The 17573-nt window shown below is 34.8% G+C and overlaps 1 protein-coding gene across 9 annotated transcripts in view; it reads left to right on the forward strand.

The window, feature by feature from the left end:
• USP33 (ubiquitin specific peptidase 33) overlaps positions 1–17573 on the forward strand; it is a 52243-nt gene that overhangs the window by 14166 nt on the left and 20504 nt on the right. For 6 of the 9 annotated variants that reach the window (XR_012652086.1, XM_075039201.1, XM_075039204.1 and 3 more), the window contains 13 exons: positions 338–437; positions 2946–3015; positions 4353–4466; positions 5230–5308; positions 7427–7847; positions 8261–8401; positions 11236–11348; positions 12630–12801; positions 12904–13008; positions 13588–13621; positions 14458–14503; positions 15224–15404; positions 16679–16805. Coding sequence is in view for 8 of the 9 variants with exons in the window: in XM_075039201.1 (XP_074895302.1) it covers positions 338–437; positions 2946–3015; positions 4353–4466; positions 5230–5308; positions 7427–7847; positions 8261–8401; positions 11236–11348; positions 12630–12801; positions 12904–13008; positions 13588–13621; positions 14458–14503; positions 15224–15404; positions 16679–16805 (1703 nt within the window). In the remaining variant the exon portion in view is untranslated. Of the gene's footprint in view, positions 1–337; positions 438–2945; positions 3016–4352; positions 4467–5229; positions 5309–7426; positions 7848–8260; positions 8402–11235; positions 11349–12629; positions 12803–12903; positions 13009–13587; positions 13622–14457; positions 14504–15223; positions 15405–16678; positions 16806–17573 lie in introns of all 9 variants that reach the window. The other 3 variants (XM_075039202.1, XM_075039203.1, XM_075039200.1) reach the window with 3 other exon arrangements.

A 17573-nucleotide genomic window follows, 5' to 3' on the forward strand; every position in this document is an offset into this window, starting at 1 on the left:
TTCTGTGATGACTACTGTGTTAGCTTTTCAGTGCTGGCTTACTGGTTACCCAAGGGAAAGAAATACTATAACTTGCTTTGTTTTGATTCTTCAGCTGTTGCCATAAAATCATGCAATGTTGTCACTGCTAATCTGAAGACAAAAATGTGAGGTTTTTCTTAGTAAACTTTATCAGGGTAGCTGTGGAATCCTATTCTCACTTTGTGCAGTGAGATTTCAAAATGCATTCACATAATTTTCAGTTTCTAGATTTGTTTGTGAGATTATATGTAAGCTTAATTAAGAGGAAAATTGATAAATACAAGTAAATATACTTTTTTATTATTCTCCTTACAAGGATTTTAAAATACCTAGTAATCCCACACTGAAGATTCCGCTGGCAGCTGTATTTGATGACTTAGATATAGAAGTGGAAGAAGATGAGTTAAAGACTAGAGGTAATAAAAGCAAAATCTAGTGCTTTATTGCCCTTTATGACATGTGTATGTCTCCAAGTCTGTTCTCCAGCTATGTACTAGTTCTCTTCTAAGTGGAACTGTTTCCTATTCTGCACCAACTAAGACCTTTATTTTTAGTTTCACCTTTATTGCAGCAATCTTTACTTACCTTCAGAGCAGAGACTGCAGGGATAAATGTAGTACACCCATGCAAGCAGCAACAAAAATAAGAAAGCATGTTGGAGTAATGTTTAAAGTAACTAGTGTTCTAGGCATTCTGGTAAAAGTAGTTTTTTCTAAAATCTGTTCTAATGTTTTCTCCCGTCCTAAAAGGTTCCTGATTTGAATGCTTATCCTGCATTTTGGGTAACTTTTCTGAGCCTGTAGTATCCCAGTGTGGGTTTTTGGTTTTTTGTTTTCTCCTTTTCCGTAATGGATTTTGTGCACTGCCAAACTTCCTGGTATAAAGGGTTACCTCACCCTAATATTAAGCTATTGTAAAGATGAAAATGAGAGTGGATGAAAACTCCAAACAGTGAAGCCTCCATTTCTCATTTCAGAAGAGAATATAATAATTATTGTTTTTTACAAGTCTTAAATTGGTATTGATCATTTAGAAAAATATATTTGTATTTGTTAGGAAAGAAAGTATTTCTAACTACCATTTTCTCAGAAAAATCTGACCCGCAGATTGTTGAGCTATTGGTTTTGAGATGCCAATGCATATGTCACAGCAGTTTGTTTTCCATTAGTGATTATAAAAGAGTTATTCTAATTTATGGACCTCATTTCTCCTTTACTTATCTACTACCAGCTTTCTCTCTCCTAAGTCTGCTGGCATTGGCCTAAAATCCCTACTTTGCCCCTTCTGTTGTCTGGCATGGTCTTTCTGGATATGTCACCAGCCCACTAATTTGCCATCTGTCCAGTTAGTTTGTTCTACCAATGTGTGTATTTGTGTATCTTCTTGTCCTACTAATATTTTTGGGAATGTAACTTGTATAGAAGTAATAGACAAGTAGAATTGCATTAAAGTTCCCAGTGATGTTGATGTGACTGTGTTAATACATTTCTTAAATTTAAAGGAAAAACTTCTTTAGCTCCATTTTAACTTTATTCTTAAAATTTCTTTTCAAATGCTTTTGATGAAGCAAATATTAGAATATATCTTTGCAAGAAAAGAAGTCTATTCAAAAACTTTACTTGCAACACTGCAGGCTGGAAAACTGCAGTGAGAGTATCTTCCTGATAGATCTTCTGCTGTTAAAAAAAAAATTTAAAAAAATTTAAAAAATCCTATGACTGTTCTTATTTTCCAATTTCAGTAAGAATGACTGTCCTTTTTGTAGCAGAAATTGGAAGGGCAGAATGCAGGTTTGGATGTGGGAAGCAGGACTATATTTCCATTCAGACAGATAGAAAAACCTTTTAAAACTTGAAAATGAAGTTCTGTGTATTAAAAAATTCAACTGAAATAACCAAACTGTTAAAAGCATTTTCTTAGTAAGTTTTATTTTTCTGCCACAGACTGAAATAATTGGGGTAATTCCTATACTTCATGGATTGCATAGAGCCAGTGGTGTTGATTGCTGAATATGTAAAGTTTTCCAGTCTTACTGATTCTTTTCTTATAAATGTTACTGTTTTCTCCTACAAAAGCAATTTTGTTTTGTGATTATTTGCTTCATTAATTTAACACTTCAGTAACTATGAATAGCAGGTGTTTCAGATGAATTTTTTTAAATTGAGCTCATGTGGTAATTATGACTTTTTTGAACAACATCTCAAACATTGGAAGAGCGTTTTTCATGACTGCATAATCACTGAAAGAATATATGTTAATTGTAACTTTACTGTGTAGTAGAAAAACTATATGGACATTAGTAAAGAAAGTAAACAATCTGGGCTTAAAAATAAATTCTGTGGGGAAGCCTAAACTGAGCAGTCTGTGTATAAAAATAGGGGTGTATAATTGGCATAGAAAAAAGACTGATCATAGGTAATTATAATTCTGATTCTGAGATAATCACATGCTGAGTAGGTTTTGAATGTTTAGCGTAATCTGACTGCTAGCATGAACTTGAGACAGAAGAATGAAATCTTCCTTGAGAAGCTTTTGGTAATATGATTAATGGTTACAAACATAGCATAGCAACCATTTAACTGAACAGGTAAATCGTTAAGTTAAAGTAAAAAAATAATTGATAAAAGTATTTTAAGTTACAATCTGCAGATGTCATAAAACATCAATAGTTAGTAAGATGCAATACAATCTACTTGTCTGAAGTGTTCTAGTCAGCCAAAATCAAAACACTTAATTACTACTTCTAGTTAGATTAGTATTCCTTTAGGAGTCCTATGTTTCTTTTAGTTACAACTCTGCATTATAATTGGCATCAGAACTGTTACATGAATATTTAAATTAATACATATTTTTTAGGAAGTATTTTCCTTAATGTGTCTTGTTTTGGATTAACAGACTAGCTGAATATTCATTCTGTTTTTCAGGTCTAACAGGATTAAAAAATATTGGAAACACTTGTTATATGAATGCAGCTTTACAAGCTCTTTCTAACTGGTAAGGAAAATGATTGTAAATGTAGTTTTATATTTGCTTATACGTGCATTTTCTGAAGATGGACTTAAGGATTTTGAAGTGCTGCACTACCATGGAAGAAGACGTGTACTTGCTAAATCTCAGTCTTATGTATAACAAACAATTGTGTCACTGATAGGGGAAAAAAAGTGTTATGGTATATGGGCTACTCAGCTTTTTCCCTGTTTCGTTCTAATTCCTCACTGTCCTAAATAAAAATATATGCAGCTCTAGAAATTAGAGGAAAATCTGATAAAAGCTATTAAATTTGTGGGTTGGTTTTTTTTCTGCTACAGAAGAAATTGAAGGAAATACATAAGAATAAACCCTAATTAAAGAAGAGACAGGCTAAGATCAAAAGGTCCAAATTCAGTCCTTACAAACAATGCATCTGGAACATTCTATGCTAAATCATCCTAGGAATGGCTAGAATACAAAATCTTGTCATCCTGTGGGGATACCAGACAAGTTCACGAAGGAGAAAGCTACAAAAGCTGAAGAGATAAAAAAACTATCCAAGTCTAAAGTTTCTTGCACTACAAATGGTTTAGGAGGGGACAGTACTTGAGCATATATCATATATGCTTACTGTATGCATCTGCTTTTGGCTGCAATCCAAGACAGGATACAGGGCTAAGTAGACCTCACTGAGATCCTTTCCTGAGGGAGAGGAGAACTGAGGCAAATTTCTCTAGAAGGTAAAGAAGTGGACAAGGCATCTAATCATGAGGAAATTATTCTGTTGAGAAATGCCGAATTTTGAAGGTGTGCTGGGATATCTCCTGTCTTGGATAAAACTAGGTCCAATCTGTATGAGGGACTGTGACTTCAGAAGGGGGGTTGAAGGGAGAGAAGTGAGAGAGTATGTGAGTTGGCAACACTGCATGAAGCAAACAGATAGTAATCATTTAAGTATAAATTATTTACCTACAAACATCATGTGGCACTATTGGATTCTAGAGAAAAGAAGATTTAAGATACTATTTATGGACTAAGCTTATGGTGATGGTTGCTGTAGTGGTACATGTGTACTTCTGTGATGGCTAGGAGGAATTGCCTTGAATTTGAATCCCATTAGACAATTCTGGTGCTTTAACAAATGTCAGAGTACATTTGAGGAGCAGTGTTGCTGTACTGCTGAAGTTGTCCTACTAGGAAATGTTTGGTTGCAGCATTTAAGGATGTAGGAAATTTGATTGTTCCATTACATAATAGTATTGGTCTTTTTTTTTTTTTTTTAAATAGTGTTGTATGAAATGTGGATTTCCTCTTCTATTTTAACAACCTGAAACAAATCCTATTTTCTTCTTTTTAATCAGCCCACCTTTGACGCACTTTTTTCTTGACTGTGGAGGCTTAGCGCGAACAGATAAGAAACCGGCAATTTGTAAAAGTTACCTCAAGCTGATGACAGAACTTTGGCACAAAAGCAGGTATTGCATCATTTTGGTGATGAATGATTATAAATAAACTCCAGAGTCATGAAGGATGCATTAATCTGTCCTAGGTTTCTAATTTTTATTTTGTCTGTATGGCAGAACTACTCTTGTAAATTAAGGAAGGAAAGACTAACTTGCAGGATTTAAACACTTCTTATAAAACACTCCTTCTAACCTGATCTTTTCCATACTTACCAAAGATGGGACAAATAAGTGATGTAAATTGTAGTAAAGGAAGATCTGACAAGAAATACATGATAAACACTATACAAAGTAACATTAAGCTTTTAAAAATAAGTTTATATCTGCCAGACATACATCTAAAATGTTTAACTACTTTATCCCCTGTATGTCCTTCATTCTGTATCAATTTTTTATCAATTTCTTTTATTTCATTATGTGGAATTTCTGTTATCTCTGTCTAAGAAAGTACTTCAGAATGTAAGTACGAAGGTAAAGAAATGGTAATTGTGCATGGTACCAAGAGTATGTCTGATTTGTCATCTGATTCTCTGACAAGCAATGTGGCATAAAAGGCCTGATACAGTCTCTATTTCTGTTAGATGACAGATTTCAAAAAAATTGTATAGTTAATAATTCAATACCAATATTACGTTTGGTTAAGATTAATATTATTGGTGTTAGATGTGTTATAGTTCAGTTGCAGGTAAAATTATAATCCCAGTAAAAATAGAAAAGTCCACTTAAATGCTTGCTTTTTTATATATATTTATATATTAACCTTTTTTTTCTTTAGGCCTGGTTCTGTTGTTCCTACTGGTTTATTTCAAGGAATTAAAACTGTTAATCCAACGTTTCGAGGCTACTCTCAACAGGTAAAACCTTCTGATATCTTTTAAATCTGCCTAAACCATAAAGTTATGTCTTATTTTTAAATCTAATGCTTAAGATACCATGCTTCCTATATTTGCTTAAAGCAAATGCAACATAAACTTTAGTTTATATGTTTCAAATGTAGATCATCTGCAATGGAACCATCAACAGTTAAGTCGGGTATTATGTTTGTTTATACCAAATTCTCAGAAGTTGAAGGCCTTTCAAGAATCACTACTTTTCCCTTTTTTAAGGAAAAATAAAATAACATATATCTAAACCTTTTCCTTTTGTGAAATAATGCTGCTAATATTTGAGCAGTCCCAGAAAACAAAGTAAAGGTGTTCAGAAATAAAAAAGAATATAATAAACTTTTTAATATTCATTTACCAGTTAAGTTTTTTTAAAAAATAAATACATAGTATCCAATTTTCATTTAGTGTCTTTGAAAAAACCCAAAACAAAACCACTGATGTGTGTTTGATAAGCAGTATTGTGGGAACTGACAGCTGGTAACTTGTTAAATAGGCATGGATTATTAATAGTAAAGGCATTCTTCAGTTGATCCTTCATACAGTATCTTGCTGAATTTATACAGTTTGCAGTACTTTATTAAAAGCTTTTGGGCTAGAGGAAAAATTTAAACCCTGTAATTAGAAAAGTTTACTAACATCTTCCAGGAATCTGCTGTTATTCAAAGGAATCTTGCTGTTTGAGTTAGCATGTTTCATATTTGTGGAGCTGGAGGATTAGAACATGTTTTAATGTTCAAATGCTGCATGTAGCTATAAAGAAAATGTATAAATAGTAATCTCAGTGTTTTTTAATTTAGTCATGAATTTCTTAAGAGCCACATGAATTTCTGGAAAAGTAGAAAATCAATCTTGATAACTAAAAAGAAACTGTATGGAAACTTGGTTCTTGCAGCTTTTAACACTGATGAGAATGTCTTTTTCCATGCAGAGCAACACTTAATGAGAACCTTTTTAGGTTCTGCCTGGATCATGCTTCAGTTGTATGTTTAGTAGGTTTCATGGCAACAGTTAAAACAAAGCAGGTCTTTCATGACCAACACTCTCCTATTGCCCAGCCTTGCCAAGTTGGGCAGCCAATTGGGCAGCCATGTCCAATCTTCAGGGAGAAAAAGGAATTCTTTTGCTCTATGACGAATGTTTATCAGTTAATTTGAGTTTGTTTGTTTGTTTGTTTTTTTAAAGGATTACCAGCAAATAGGCATATTAGATTTTTTTCATTACCCAAAACTCAAATCTGATAGTTGTAGTTTATAAGAAAAAGGATGTTTTCTAGTCAGCAGTTGTGAGCTTAATAAGTAATTGCTATGATGAATGGGAATGTTGAGCAGCAAAAATTGTTATTATGAACAAGCAAAATACAAAAAGGAAACTGGAAGAAAATAGAAGCAGTAGTAGTTGCCAAGAAGAGGCTATTGTTTTCTCCTGTGCTTGCTTTGTTAGATATTCTCTATTGCCAGGAACCAACCTGCTGCCTGGATTGTTGAAATTTGGTGGCATTTAAGATATTTCCAAATATGGATTAGACTTTTAGTAATACTTGACAGCTCTTTGTGGAAACACTGATAGTCGAGGAATCCTGTCCAGGCTTGAGAAGAAGAATTAAAATCTTGTTGACAGTATGATGCAATTGGAACTTCCATACCCAGTGAAAGCAAGGCTCTGGTTGCTTTGCTGAAGATGCTGCGTAACGTTAAAAGTCTGTCCCTGAAGCATTCCATTACGAGCAAAGCTGGATTCTGACCACAGTGTTGGTAGTTGCTTGAGTTACGTTTATCATTTGTGTAAGCTATGGCAATGTTTTTGTTAAAGTTGTTGAAATAAGCTTTTTGGGAATTTAAGTGTTTTGGAAGAATCTTGTATGATAACATTACATGTGACATGCAGGAAATGGACGCAGGAAACAAATATGCAATCTGGAAATGAAATTTCTTTTGAACATTAGATCTGGGACAGAAGAATTTACCTTATTCTTCTTTAACAGCCAACTATAGCTTTCGCTTTAGTTATCTGTATCTTTTCCTGATATAACTTTAATATCTTCCAAATATAATGGAATAATATTGTAAAATTTGTTTAAAATCCTAGGATGCACAAGAATTTTTGCGTTGTTTAATGGATTTGCTTCATGAAGAACTTAAAGAACCAGTTGTAGAACTGGAAGATGCCCATCCGATGAGTGTTGAAGAGAGTATGGAAGAAGACAAGAGCCAGTCAGATGTAGGCTTTCAGACCTGTGAATCCTGTGGTACTTGTGATAAAACAGAAAACGATGCTATTTTTAAACCTGTCTTAGAGGATCCTGCAGAGACAACCATGTTAATTCAGGATGATGATAACAACTCAATCACATCCAAAGACTGGCAGAAAGAAAAAATACCAAGCAACAAGCTTAAACAAACAAATTCTATGGAAGACTTGGAAAAAGACGCAAACACTGCTTCAGAGACCACTGAATGTTTAAATAATCAAGGAACTGTCAAAGTACAGATACACAGCAGATTCTCAGGTAATACATTATTAATGTGTTATTGAAATAGTTGAATTCTTAGCTAGAATATCTGTGTGAGTGGAAATGAGTTGTAGAATACAGTAGAGGCATAGGTCAAATAGGGTAGGTGGATTTACTTGTAAGCAATGCACTTTCTTAACTTATTTTTTAGTTTAGGTTTTCTGAATTCAATTTGAATTCCCTTGAAAAGCTAAAGATTTGTACTGGGTAAGGTTTCAGATAACCCAGAAGAGTGGGTTTTTTTGGTTTTGTTCTTAACTTAAAAGGTATGTGAATTGAAATGGTGCTTCATTCCTAAATGTCCAGTGACCTGACAGTGTGGTTAAATAAATTACATGACCATTGTGTCTGTTCATTCTGAAGTAAATTTTTTGGTAGAATTTATGAAATAATGCAAATATTAATTGCAGAGTACATCAATGATGTCCACATGAATGATATATCTGCAGCTCAAACTTCATCATCAAATGAAGGGATGAACTCACGTTTATCAAACAGTCCTCCAAAATCATTCCCATCATGCTCTTCACTGGCACCAGTCCACAAAAAAGGTATAGGCCCTTTATTTTCTCCCTCCTGGTACTGAATTGCTCTGTATTACAGTTTTCAATTTTGTTGTTTCTTGTGTTTTGCATAGCAATGCAGTATTGTTCTCGAGGGTTTTTTTTAATCCCCTATCCCTTCTGAGGAAAGGGAGCATTATGTAAGCTGGACATATGATAAGACTCCCTTTACTCTGTAAAATTTTGATTCTTTTGAAGCATGAATAGTATTTGCCTCTGCTTTGGGAGGATGGAATAATATTTTTAGACAACTTTTTCAATTGTACTGGTTTGGAGAGAGGGGAAACATGTGAGAAGTTAGTACCCCTGGAAAGTTAATGGTTTTCAGAGAACAAGTACATTGGTTCTTCAGCAGAAGTTCAGTAAGTCAACATTTTAGTCTATTAAGGTTTAAGGAGCCATGTGTCTATACTGTAGATAGACTTGTAAATGCTAGCTGCTTTCTGGTTGTTAATGTCTCTGCTGCATAAAGTATTTCTTCTGGCACTTTCCCTAGTATAATGCGTTTATCAGCGTCCAGAATTTTTAGACTTTTACTGCCTTTAGACACAAGACAGTGCAGCTTTAGGGCACGAGGAACAATATATAATTTTTTTCCCCCTTATTTGTCTAACAGTAGACTGTTTTAATAAAAGCTTGTCTTTTGGAACATGCTTTTAAGGCTTGCATTAAACCAAACCAAAATAAAAAGCTCCCACAACTTTAATATTGTGATCCTGTTTCATTCAACAGGCTGTCCCGGGTAAGTTCTGAAAATGCTCATGTTATCCTTTTAATGCTTTAGCACTGATGTTGAATGACGATTTAATGGATTTAAATCATTGACCTCCTTGGTTCATTTGTTCAGCATTTTTGACACTGCATCTGTACTACTGCCTCCAGTTTTGGCTTCACCATTACAGGAGGGTTTTAGACAAACTGAAGTGAGTCTATCAGAAGAGGTACTAGGTGGCTGGAGTTGGTCATGTGCAAGGAGAGGTTGAGAGAGCTGGGTTTGTTTAGCCTGGAGAAGGAAAGGCTAAAGGGGAACTGCTGTTGTCATCAGCATTGTGGGTGGTTATAGAAAAGGCAGAACCAGACTTTTCTCGAAGCCATGCAGCAAATAGAAATGGAAACAAGTTGCAGAAAGGAAAATTTCTATTAGATGGAAGGAAAAAAATCTTTCAATGAGTAGGTGAATAATGGAACAGAAGCTGGTGCCCAGAGGTACCCCGAGGTTCTTGGAGATGGATATTCCAAAGTCAGCTAGAGCTGCTTTGAACACAGACTGTACCAGATGATATCCAAAGGTCTGTTCCAATCTAGACTACTGATTTTTGTCACTTCCTAAAAATTCAACTCTTGGTCATCTTTATTGAGTATTGAGGGACCAGATATGTATGCAGAACTGACTAGGAGAGTAGTGTGGCAGCCATTTGCCAGCTCACAAGTTGTTTTTTTAATTCCCCATAATGCTAGGGGAATTCCCTAGTGTTCTAGGACTTGTGTCTGAGGGCTAATACCTAATTACAACACACGTATTCCCTTCTTCTTTTCCATTTCTCCCTTGCTGAAAGCACATGGTGTCTGTGGGATGCCACAATTCTAAGATGCCCCTTCTTGTCAGCGTCTTCCATTTCTTCCTACTGTTTGTTAGTGTGGATAAATATAGCACATCCTCCACATCACTGATAAATAAAGACTTTAGAACCATCTTAAAGCAGTTTAGTGACAAAATGAGTGATTGAAAGGAACCTTAGAGAATTCTGGGCAAAAAGCTCTATGAGACAGTTTGTGTCTGTGATAAAATATATCTGATATGTTGTGGAAAATGAGGGTTTTTCAGATTACTTCTAGTGGCTGTTCTTTCTGCTGGAGATACTTTTGAATTCAGACTTTTTTATTATTTTAGAAATCTTTCTAGGTATGGGATGATACACAGACAATACATAATACTGCTGGACGGTAAAGAGACAAGAGTACTTGCTTATGGGCAGACACTTTATGTACAAAGGAGCCTTGGGAGCTTGTGTTCTATGTGAAAGATTTGTTGGAGTAATTCAGTTTCCTTCTCACTGTAATTATTTTTATGTTTTGCTGCCTATCTTGTTACTGGCTGTCAGCATTTTGGCAAAGTTTGCCTTTGACTCCTATAAGACTTCCAAGTGGTCTCTTCGGTAATATACTGTTTACAGAAGAGGTTTTGTGGTCTTTGTTTTAGCCTACCATTCCAGTAATCTGTAGAGCCCAAGAGACTGCTCTGGTGTGTTTACCTAGTTAGTAGTGGATTTGGGTGGGGAGCACATGTTATTGGCTTGGAGTTTTACTTTTTTTTTTTTTAATAAGCTGCTGTTAGGCTGGACTCTAGTAGTCCATTTAGTCTACTTCAACCCACTGTCATCAGTGTTGTGATACAGTAAGCTTGTGTAAGAGCTCTTTAGCCCAACATGGTCAAAACTTCCTGGAAAGATGTGATCAAACTAAATGTCAGATAAAGTGTGCCTTTTTAAGTTTACACCTTGGGCAATTCCTGCCAAGATTAATCTTGTTAGCAGCAGGCTGTAGATTTCAAGACTGGCAGTCTGAGTTTTACTTAAACATGAGGCAAAATTTTCTGCTGTTTTTCCCCCATAAACTACTTGGGGAACCTACATGGATTGCCTGGTACTAGCAGTAATCTGGTTCTGTAATTTCTAAGAAATACTTTGTAAATAGAAAACAGGGCTTGACTCAATCTAATCTTAAATATGTGTGATCTCTAATTATATTATGCAAAGTTGAAGGAAATCGGAATCCACTGTATCTTGATTTACTTTCAGCATTTTATTTTTGTCATTTTACAGTTTCAACTGTATCATCACCAAAAAGGAAGAAGCGCAAGAAGTACAGGAGTGTTATTTCTGATATATTTGATGGGACTATAATAAGCTCAGTACAGTGCTTGACTTGTGATCGGGTGAGTAAGGAGAGGAAGTTCTAGCTTTTAATATGTTTTTTTTCCCCAATACAAATACTTGTGGCTTTATGAATACAGTCATTCTCTGGTAACTTTATTCTTTTGTGGGAGATTTCCTCAGAAGGTCAGATTGTTTTGTACTTTTTTACTCAAATAGTAATATAGCTACTACCAGCACTTTGTATTTAGACTACCTTGCATTCATTGAGCTGAATATTTACTCTGAGCTGAAAATAACATTTTGAGAATTGGTTACAGCAAGGATGGAGAAAGAGGCATGCTCTTCAAAGTCACTTAGGTATGATTAGTTTTTAGTAATGTTCTGAATATCCTAATGCATTCCTGCTACTGTCATAAGTTTTCAGGTACGTAATGTTACAAAGAAAAGTAAAAGATGGTAGTCTAATCATACTGCTATAACAGTCTTATTAGGTAGACTGAGGCTAAGAAAATTCATGTCTTTCAAAGAATCCAAGTAAAGACACTTACTTTTAAAGGTGATATGAATCATTAACTGCTTTCTGAAGTTACCCTCTTAGAATTACTTAGAACAGCATATGTGATCTTTTAAAAACGTCAATTATCTAAATACATCTAGTGGACCACTTCAGTTTCAAAGCAATAGTATAAAATATTGGATATCCAAATCTTTGCATTGGGGACAAGTTTCTCAACATAAGGTTTAAACCTAACCCTGATGCAGTTGCATGCCTTTACTGCTTCCATTGTTTTACATCTAAGAATACCGAGACCTCGGGGTAATCTCGTGAGCAAGTTCAAAAAACAAATAAGAATTTTTAAAGTTTGCTTGATGTTATACTCTGTGACTGTGTGATCGCTAAATCCAGCATGAGAGGAAGGAAATGCACAGCTGGGTCTTTTTTGCAGCAAGTCCAGTTACATCAGGTCAAGATAATGTCAAAGTAAAATACTGTCAAAACAATGGGCTGAAGCTTTCTGAGACTAGCTTGTATAACAGGAGCCTGAGGCAAAAATGGTAGTGCTTTGTATGACTAGTAGGAAGACAAATAATTAATAACAACTTAAAAAAAAAATTCAGTGATAACAATGTGCAAGATTGCTCTAAAATGTTATTTTTTTTCTTCCTCTTTTTTAGAAAATGAATTCTTACATCTCCTTATTTATGATTAATTGGCTACCTAGTGGAATTTTCAACTATACAGTGATTTAGTAGTTACAAGTGAACTTTACAGAATTCAATTTAATTGCTGTTTCCCTTCAAGCTTAACTCTATTTTGTTTCATTTGTTTTCTTCTTTAGCTGTCTGTAACCCTGGAGACCTTTCAGGATCTGTCCTTACCTATTCCAGGTAAGGAAGATCTTGCTAAACTCCATTCTGCGAGTCATCAGACATCTCTAGTCAAAGCAGGGTCATGTGGAGAGGCGTACGCTCCCCAGGGATGGATAGCTTTTTTTATGGAATATTTCAAAAGGTAAATAATATTTACCTTGTTTTATTTATTTATCTATTTTGAAATTCCAGTTTCTGCTCTTCTGGCAGAACATTTGTTGGTTTTCTTTCTTTTCTGTCAATGATGTTTCAGGTTTGTTGTCTCATGTGTTCCTAGCTGGTTTTGGGGTCCAGTTGTAACCTTACAAGATTGTCTTGCTGCCTTTTTCGCCAGAGATGAGCTCAAGGGTAAGAGGTTAATTACACAAACGTGTTTCTTCTGGGGTCTTTTCCTCCTGTCACAATAAGATGATTAATATCTTCTTAGCTTCACACAATTAAGCAAAGGCCACCTGTTAGACTGTACTACAGTCATTCCTTGCTCTTATGGGATCATTCATTTCAAAAAGGTAAGCTTCTCACTCAACTGAATATTTGAGGCAAGAAATGCCCATAAAAGCTGCTTTAGAAATGTCAGGTAGATCTGAATTTGGTTTAATGAAATTTATCCACTGAAGGTTCATAAAAATTTCAGAAACCACTATATTAATACTCATAACCTCAATTTGGATTTAGTAAATTATTTCCCTGTTAAATTATATAGCATTGTCTCTTCAGATTATGCTGTACTTTTTCATAGTTGAAAATGTAAAACCTAAGAACCTTTCTATTTAGTTGCTATATCAACACTTTTATGACTGTTAGATATTGAATGCAACCTAAAGATAAATTCCCTTGAAACTTTTACATATCAAATATATGTGCTTGAAGGATAACTATTTGGATTTAGGGAATGATGGTTATTTTTCTTCTCCCTGATATTTGCAGGTGATAACATGTACAGCTGTGGAAGGTGTAAGAAGTAAGCTGGCTTTTACCTTTGTTTGTTTTAATTTGTCTTGAGTGCTTTAATGCTTCTGTTAGTCAAGAGGAGGCATTTATTTCTGTTGGATATGTCATAGTACTATTAATCTTTTGATACTACCTTGTGTTCTGGCTGTCAGAAATTCAGTATTATAAAGGTCCAGGAGTCAGGAAGCACTGACTCACTGTACCATATTGCAAAGCAAATGCGCTTAATTCTTTTTCATGTTCCCTACAATTTTAGATCTTTCTAAATTGTTTTTAATTGATAAAATAAAAGCTTTTAGTCCTCTATATTACTAGCAGGTTTTCATTGATATGCCGTAGGTCACCTCAGTGTGTTAGAAATAAACACACTATGGCTTTAAATACTAAAGAACCAAGAAACAGAAGTGGTCTGAAGACTGCTCAAAGTTCTTTATGGAAAAGGAGTGTTATTCCTTGCTATATAACCGGTGATCTGCTGTGGGTAATTTCTTAAGAAACCAACTGAGTTTATTTTTGTTTCTCTTTGCTGAATAATCAGCTTTCATGAAGCTTAAAGTTCTTTCCTTTATGCTAAGAGAAACTGTTAGCTAGATGGAACTTGATTATCTGTACTTGCTGCTTTGAATTTTTCAGCAGTACAGATTGTCTTTTCTTCTGAAGCGTCATTGTTTCTATCATTTTGGCTACTCCATGTCTAGTCTACATTCCAGAAATATTTTGGGTTTAGTAATGTAATGTTCAGCTTAAGACTTTTGCTGATCTAGCACAATGAAATAAAACCTTTTCAGAACTAAGTATTGGTTGTTTTGATTTGTTTTGGTTTGTTTTTTTTTTTTCTTTGCTTAGGTTAAGAAATGGAGTGAAATTCTGCAAAGTGCAAAAATTTCCTGAGGTACTGTTACTACATGCACTTTAAAGCACTTTTTTTGCATGATTAGGAATGTGGTAAGACTAATGAGTTGCGTGGAGTAAATTGTGTTTATAATGTTATATGGCAAAAGCATATCTTCATACTGCCATTTGTTTTAAGAATGTGAGCAATGTTTGATTATTCACCCTGTAAGAAAGCGAATGTTGTACATGAAAACTAAAGTTAGAAGAATGGGGTTTTTCTATGTCGTTACTGTCAGCCTGCAGAACTTAGTTGCACTGTAGATCATAGAATTAAATACCACAGCCAGACTGGAAATCTTTTGTATAAGTAATGCTTGTAAACTTTACATTTTAAAAGTAATTCAGTCTTATACTTCAAAACATGAGTTGATAGCTGCAGTAATTAGGAAGAATTAATGTCCCTCGTAACAAGATTGTGCAATAGGTGCATTGAGGAAGAGAAAAGGTATGTTCATTGCTGCATCAGTGTTAGTAACTGTTCAGGACTGGGTTTTTTATACTGTCAGTAAGATAAGTCTTTGATAATTGCAAATTAATTTCTAACTCCTTGAGCTGCAATTGATTTTAAAAAAGAAAAAAATCTGTGGAACACAGTGTTTGTGATAATTGCCTCAGGCCATAGACAATAAAAGGAAAAGATGGCATGCACAGTGCACTTATTAAATATCAAATAGTAGCATGTATAGTTCTTGCGTGAATCTGTCGATCCTTCTTACAGATATTGTGCATTCATCTCAAAAGATTTAGACATGAACTTATGTTTTCCACAAAAATTGGGACCCATGTGTCCTTTCCCTTGGAAGGCCTTGATCTTCAGCCTTTCCTTGCGAAGGACAGTCCAGCTCAAATAGTGACTTATGATCTCCTATCTGTCATCTGCCATCATGGAACTGCCAGCAGTAAGTATGATGTTGATTGTTTTGTCTTTGCAGTTCATATTCACATCAGCACTTCTGTTGAAGGGTGATATCCATATACTGAGGGGTAAATAGAATAGCATTGCTAATTATAATGTGAAAGATAAATGCTGTGATTTTTACCTTGAACCGTAAGATGGCTTGCTCTTAAAGAGTTGACACATCTTTGAAATTGTATGGCATACTTAAATAAAATTGTAGGTCAAAAAAAATGAACAGATCCTCAAATATTAAGTAAAAAACCTATAAGCACTATTGAAAGTGAGCAGTATAAATGTACACATAATGTTACGTGCCAGTAGATGACCAGTTGATTGGCTGTTCTACACAGCTGCTGTTTGTCTAGAGTTTTGATGCTTTTTATGCCTTGCTTTTTAGTTCACAAAGCACCACAAAGATGCCAGTAATTTTTTAAAAATATGTTCTCTTGGATGATTGCTGCCAATTAACCCCCAAAAAGGCAGTAACTGCTATTTATGGTTAGTGATGAGTGGCTGAATAAAGGTCTTATTGCTATATGTCAAGCTCATTTCTGCCTAGGTGCTTCCAGCATTTGTAACATTTGGAAAATAGGAGAAAGAAAAGTTTGAAGCCAGAAACTTAATAGATTTTTATAGAAGCTACCCACACACTCATACTCCCCAAACTTGAGGTATCCATTGTTTAGATGAAGTTGTTTCCATTTTTTTCTGGATGCTTCTTCATCTTCCATTTAGTGCTTGCTGAATGATGTTTCTTGTAATCAGTTTAGTAGATATTTGATTATTTAAGTATTGGCAGTTGAATATGTATCTTAAAATAGTAATAATTTAAACTACATTACAAATAGTCTTCAAAACACAGTTAAGTATGGTCTTGATATCATGTAGCTATTACACATCTATGCTAATTTCTGTTATAAAGCATACAAAGTTTTGAAGAGTTCGTTGTGGAAACTGATTAGGGTAAATTGTTCAGACAGTCTTACTCTGGTTTGACTATCATGGTTCAGGAGTGCATTAGTCAACAAGCTGCTTGAAGAGTTCAAGAGTATGCTGAAAGCTGTGTGCAACTTTCCACTAGCTGATAGAAATTCAGAAAAAAAAAAAGCTGATCCTGAGCTTGAGAGAAGTTAATATCCAGATCATGTCTGCTAGTGATTTAATATTTCTCCCATTAAGACTTGCTTTTTTTGGACTTCCTTCCTTATCATGTATTGCAGAGTAAAATGGGCAGCTCTGGACACTTTTTAATAACTCTTGCTTCTAACACTCCAGGTGGACATTATATAGCTTATTGTCGCAACAATTTAAATAATTTGTGGTATGAATTTGATGACCAGAGTGTCACAGAAGTATCGGAATCAACAGTGCAAAACGCAGAAGCCTATGTTCTCTTCTATAGGTAAGAAATAAAAAGTACAATCATACTCATATAAGTCAGGTACATAAATAACTTCTTAAGCAGTTGGGCAGCTTTCAGAAATTAGCTGCCCCACAAAAATGATAATGGAAGAATTGGACCAACCAGAAAAGCCTATACTGGAGAGAGACTTAATCCTTCAGTTATGTCCTTAACACTTGCTCTGTCACTGCTAAAACAAGTATGGATCTTAAAATGAAAATTAAATCTGCATAAATAAACCATAGTAAGATGACTAGAAAGAGAACTTTAAGCAACTGTTAGAACTAGCCACCAATTACCTCATTTTCAATTAGAGGAAAGTAATTCTGTGCAAGGGGAGGTTTTGCACACAGACTCGTAACTGTTACAGCTCTAAAGGGAATTGTGGAAAGTCTTTAGCAGATGGCATGTGTAACAACAGAGGTTTTACTGTGTTGTAATTTAATTTCAGGGAATTTATAGGCTGGTCTTGTCCTGAAAGTTGAAATGAAAGGCGAGGAGTCATGTTATTATCATCTTCAGTCTAAGGAATCTTTGTACTTGAAATAATAGAAGTAACTTAACTCAATTTTCAAATACTAAATTTCTGGTACTAAGATCAAATTTCCACTAGAAGGTGACTGCAAGATAGTTTGTCAGAGTTGCACAAGAAATAAGATGTGTTCTGAGAATGTTTTAACTTCCATTAGGAGCACTTGTACCTGCCACTGTCTGAGCTAAGCCTGTGAGTCTGACTCAGTAGGTCTTCTTTTAAAAGGAGTGTGGAAT

Source organism: Buteo buteo, chromosome 10 (genome assembly GCF_964188355.1).
Source record: "Buteo buteo chromosome 10, bButBut1.hap1.1, whole genome shotgun sequence".
Taxonomy (NCBI): Eukaryota; Metazoa; Chordata; class Aves; order Accipitriformes; family Accipitridae; genus Buteo; species Buteo buteo.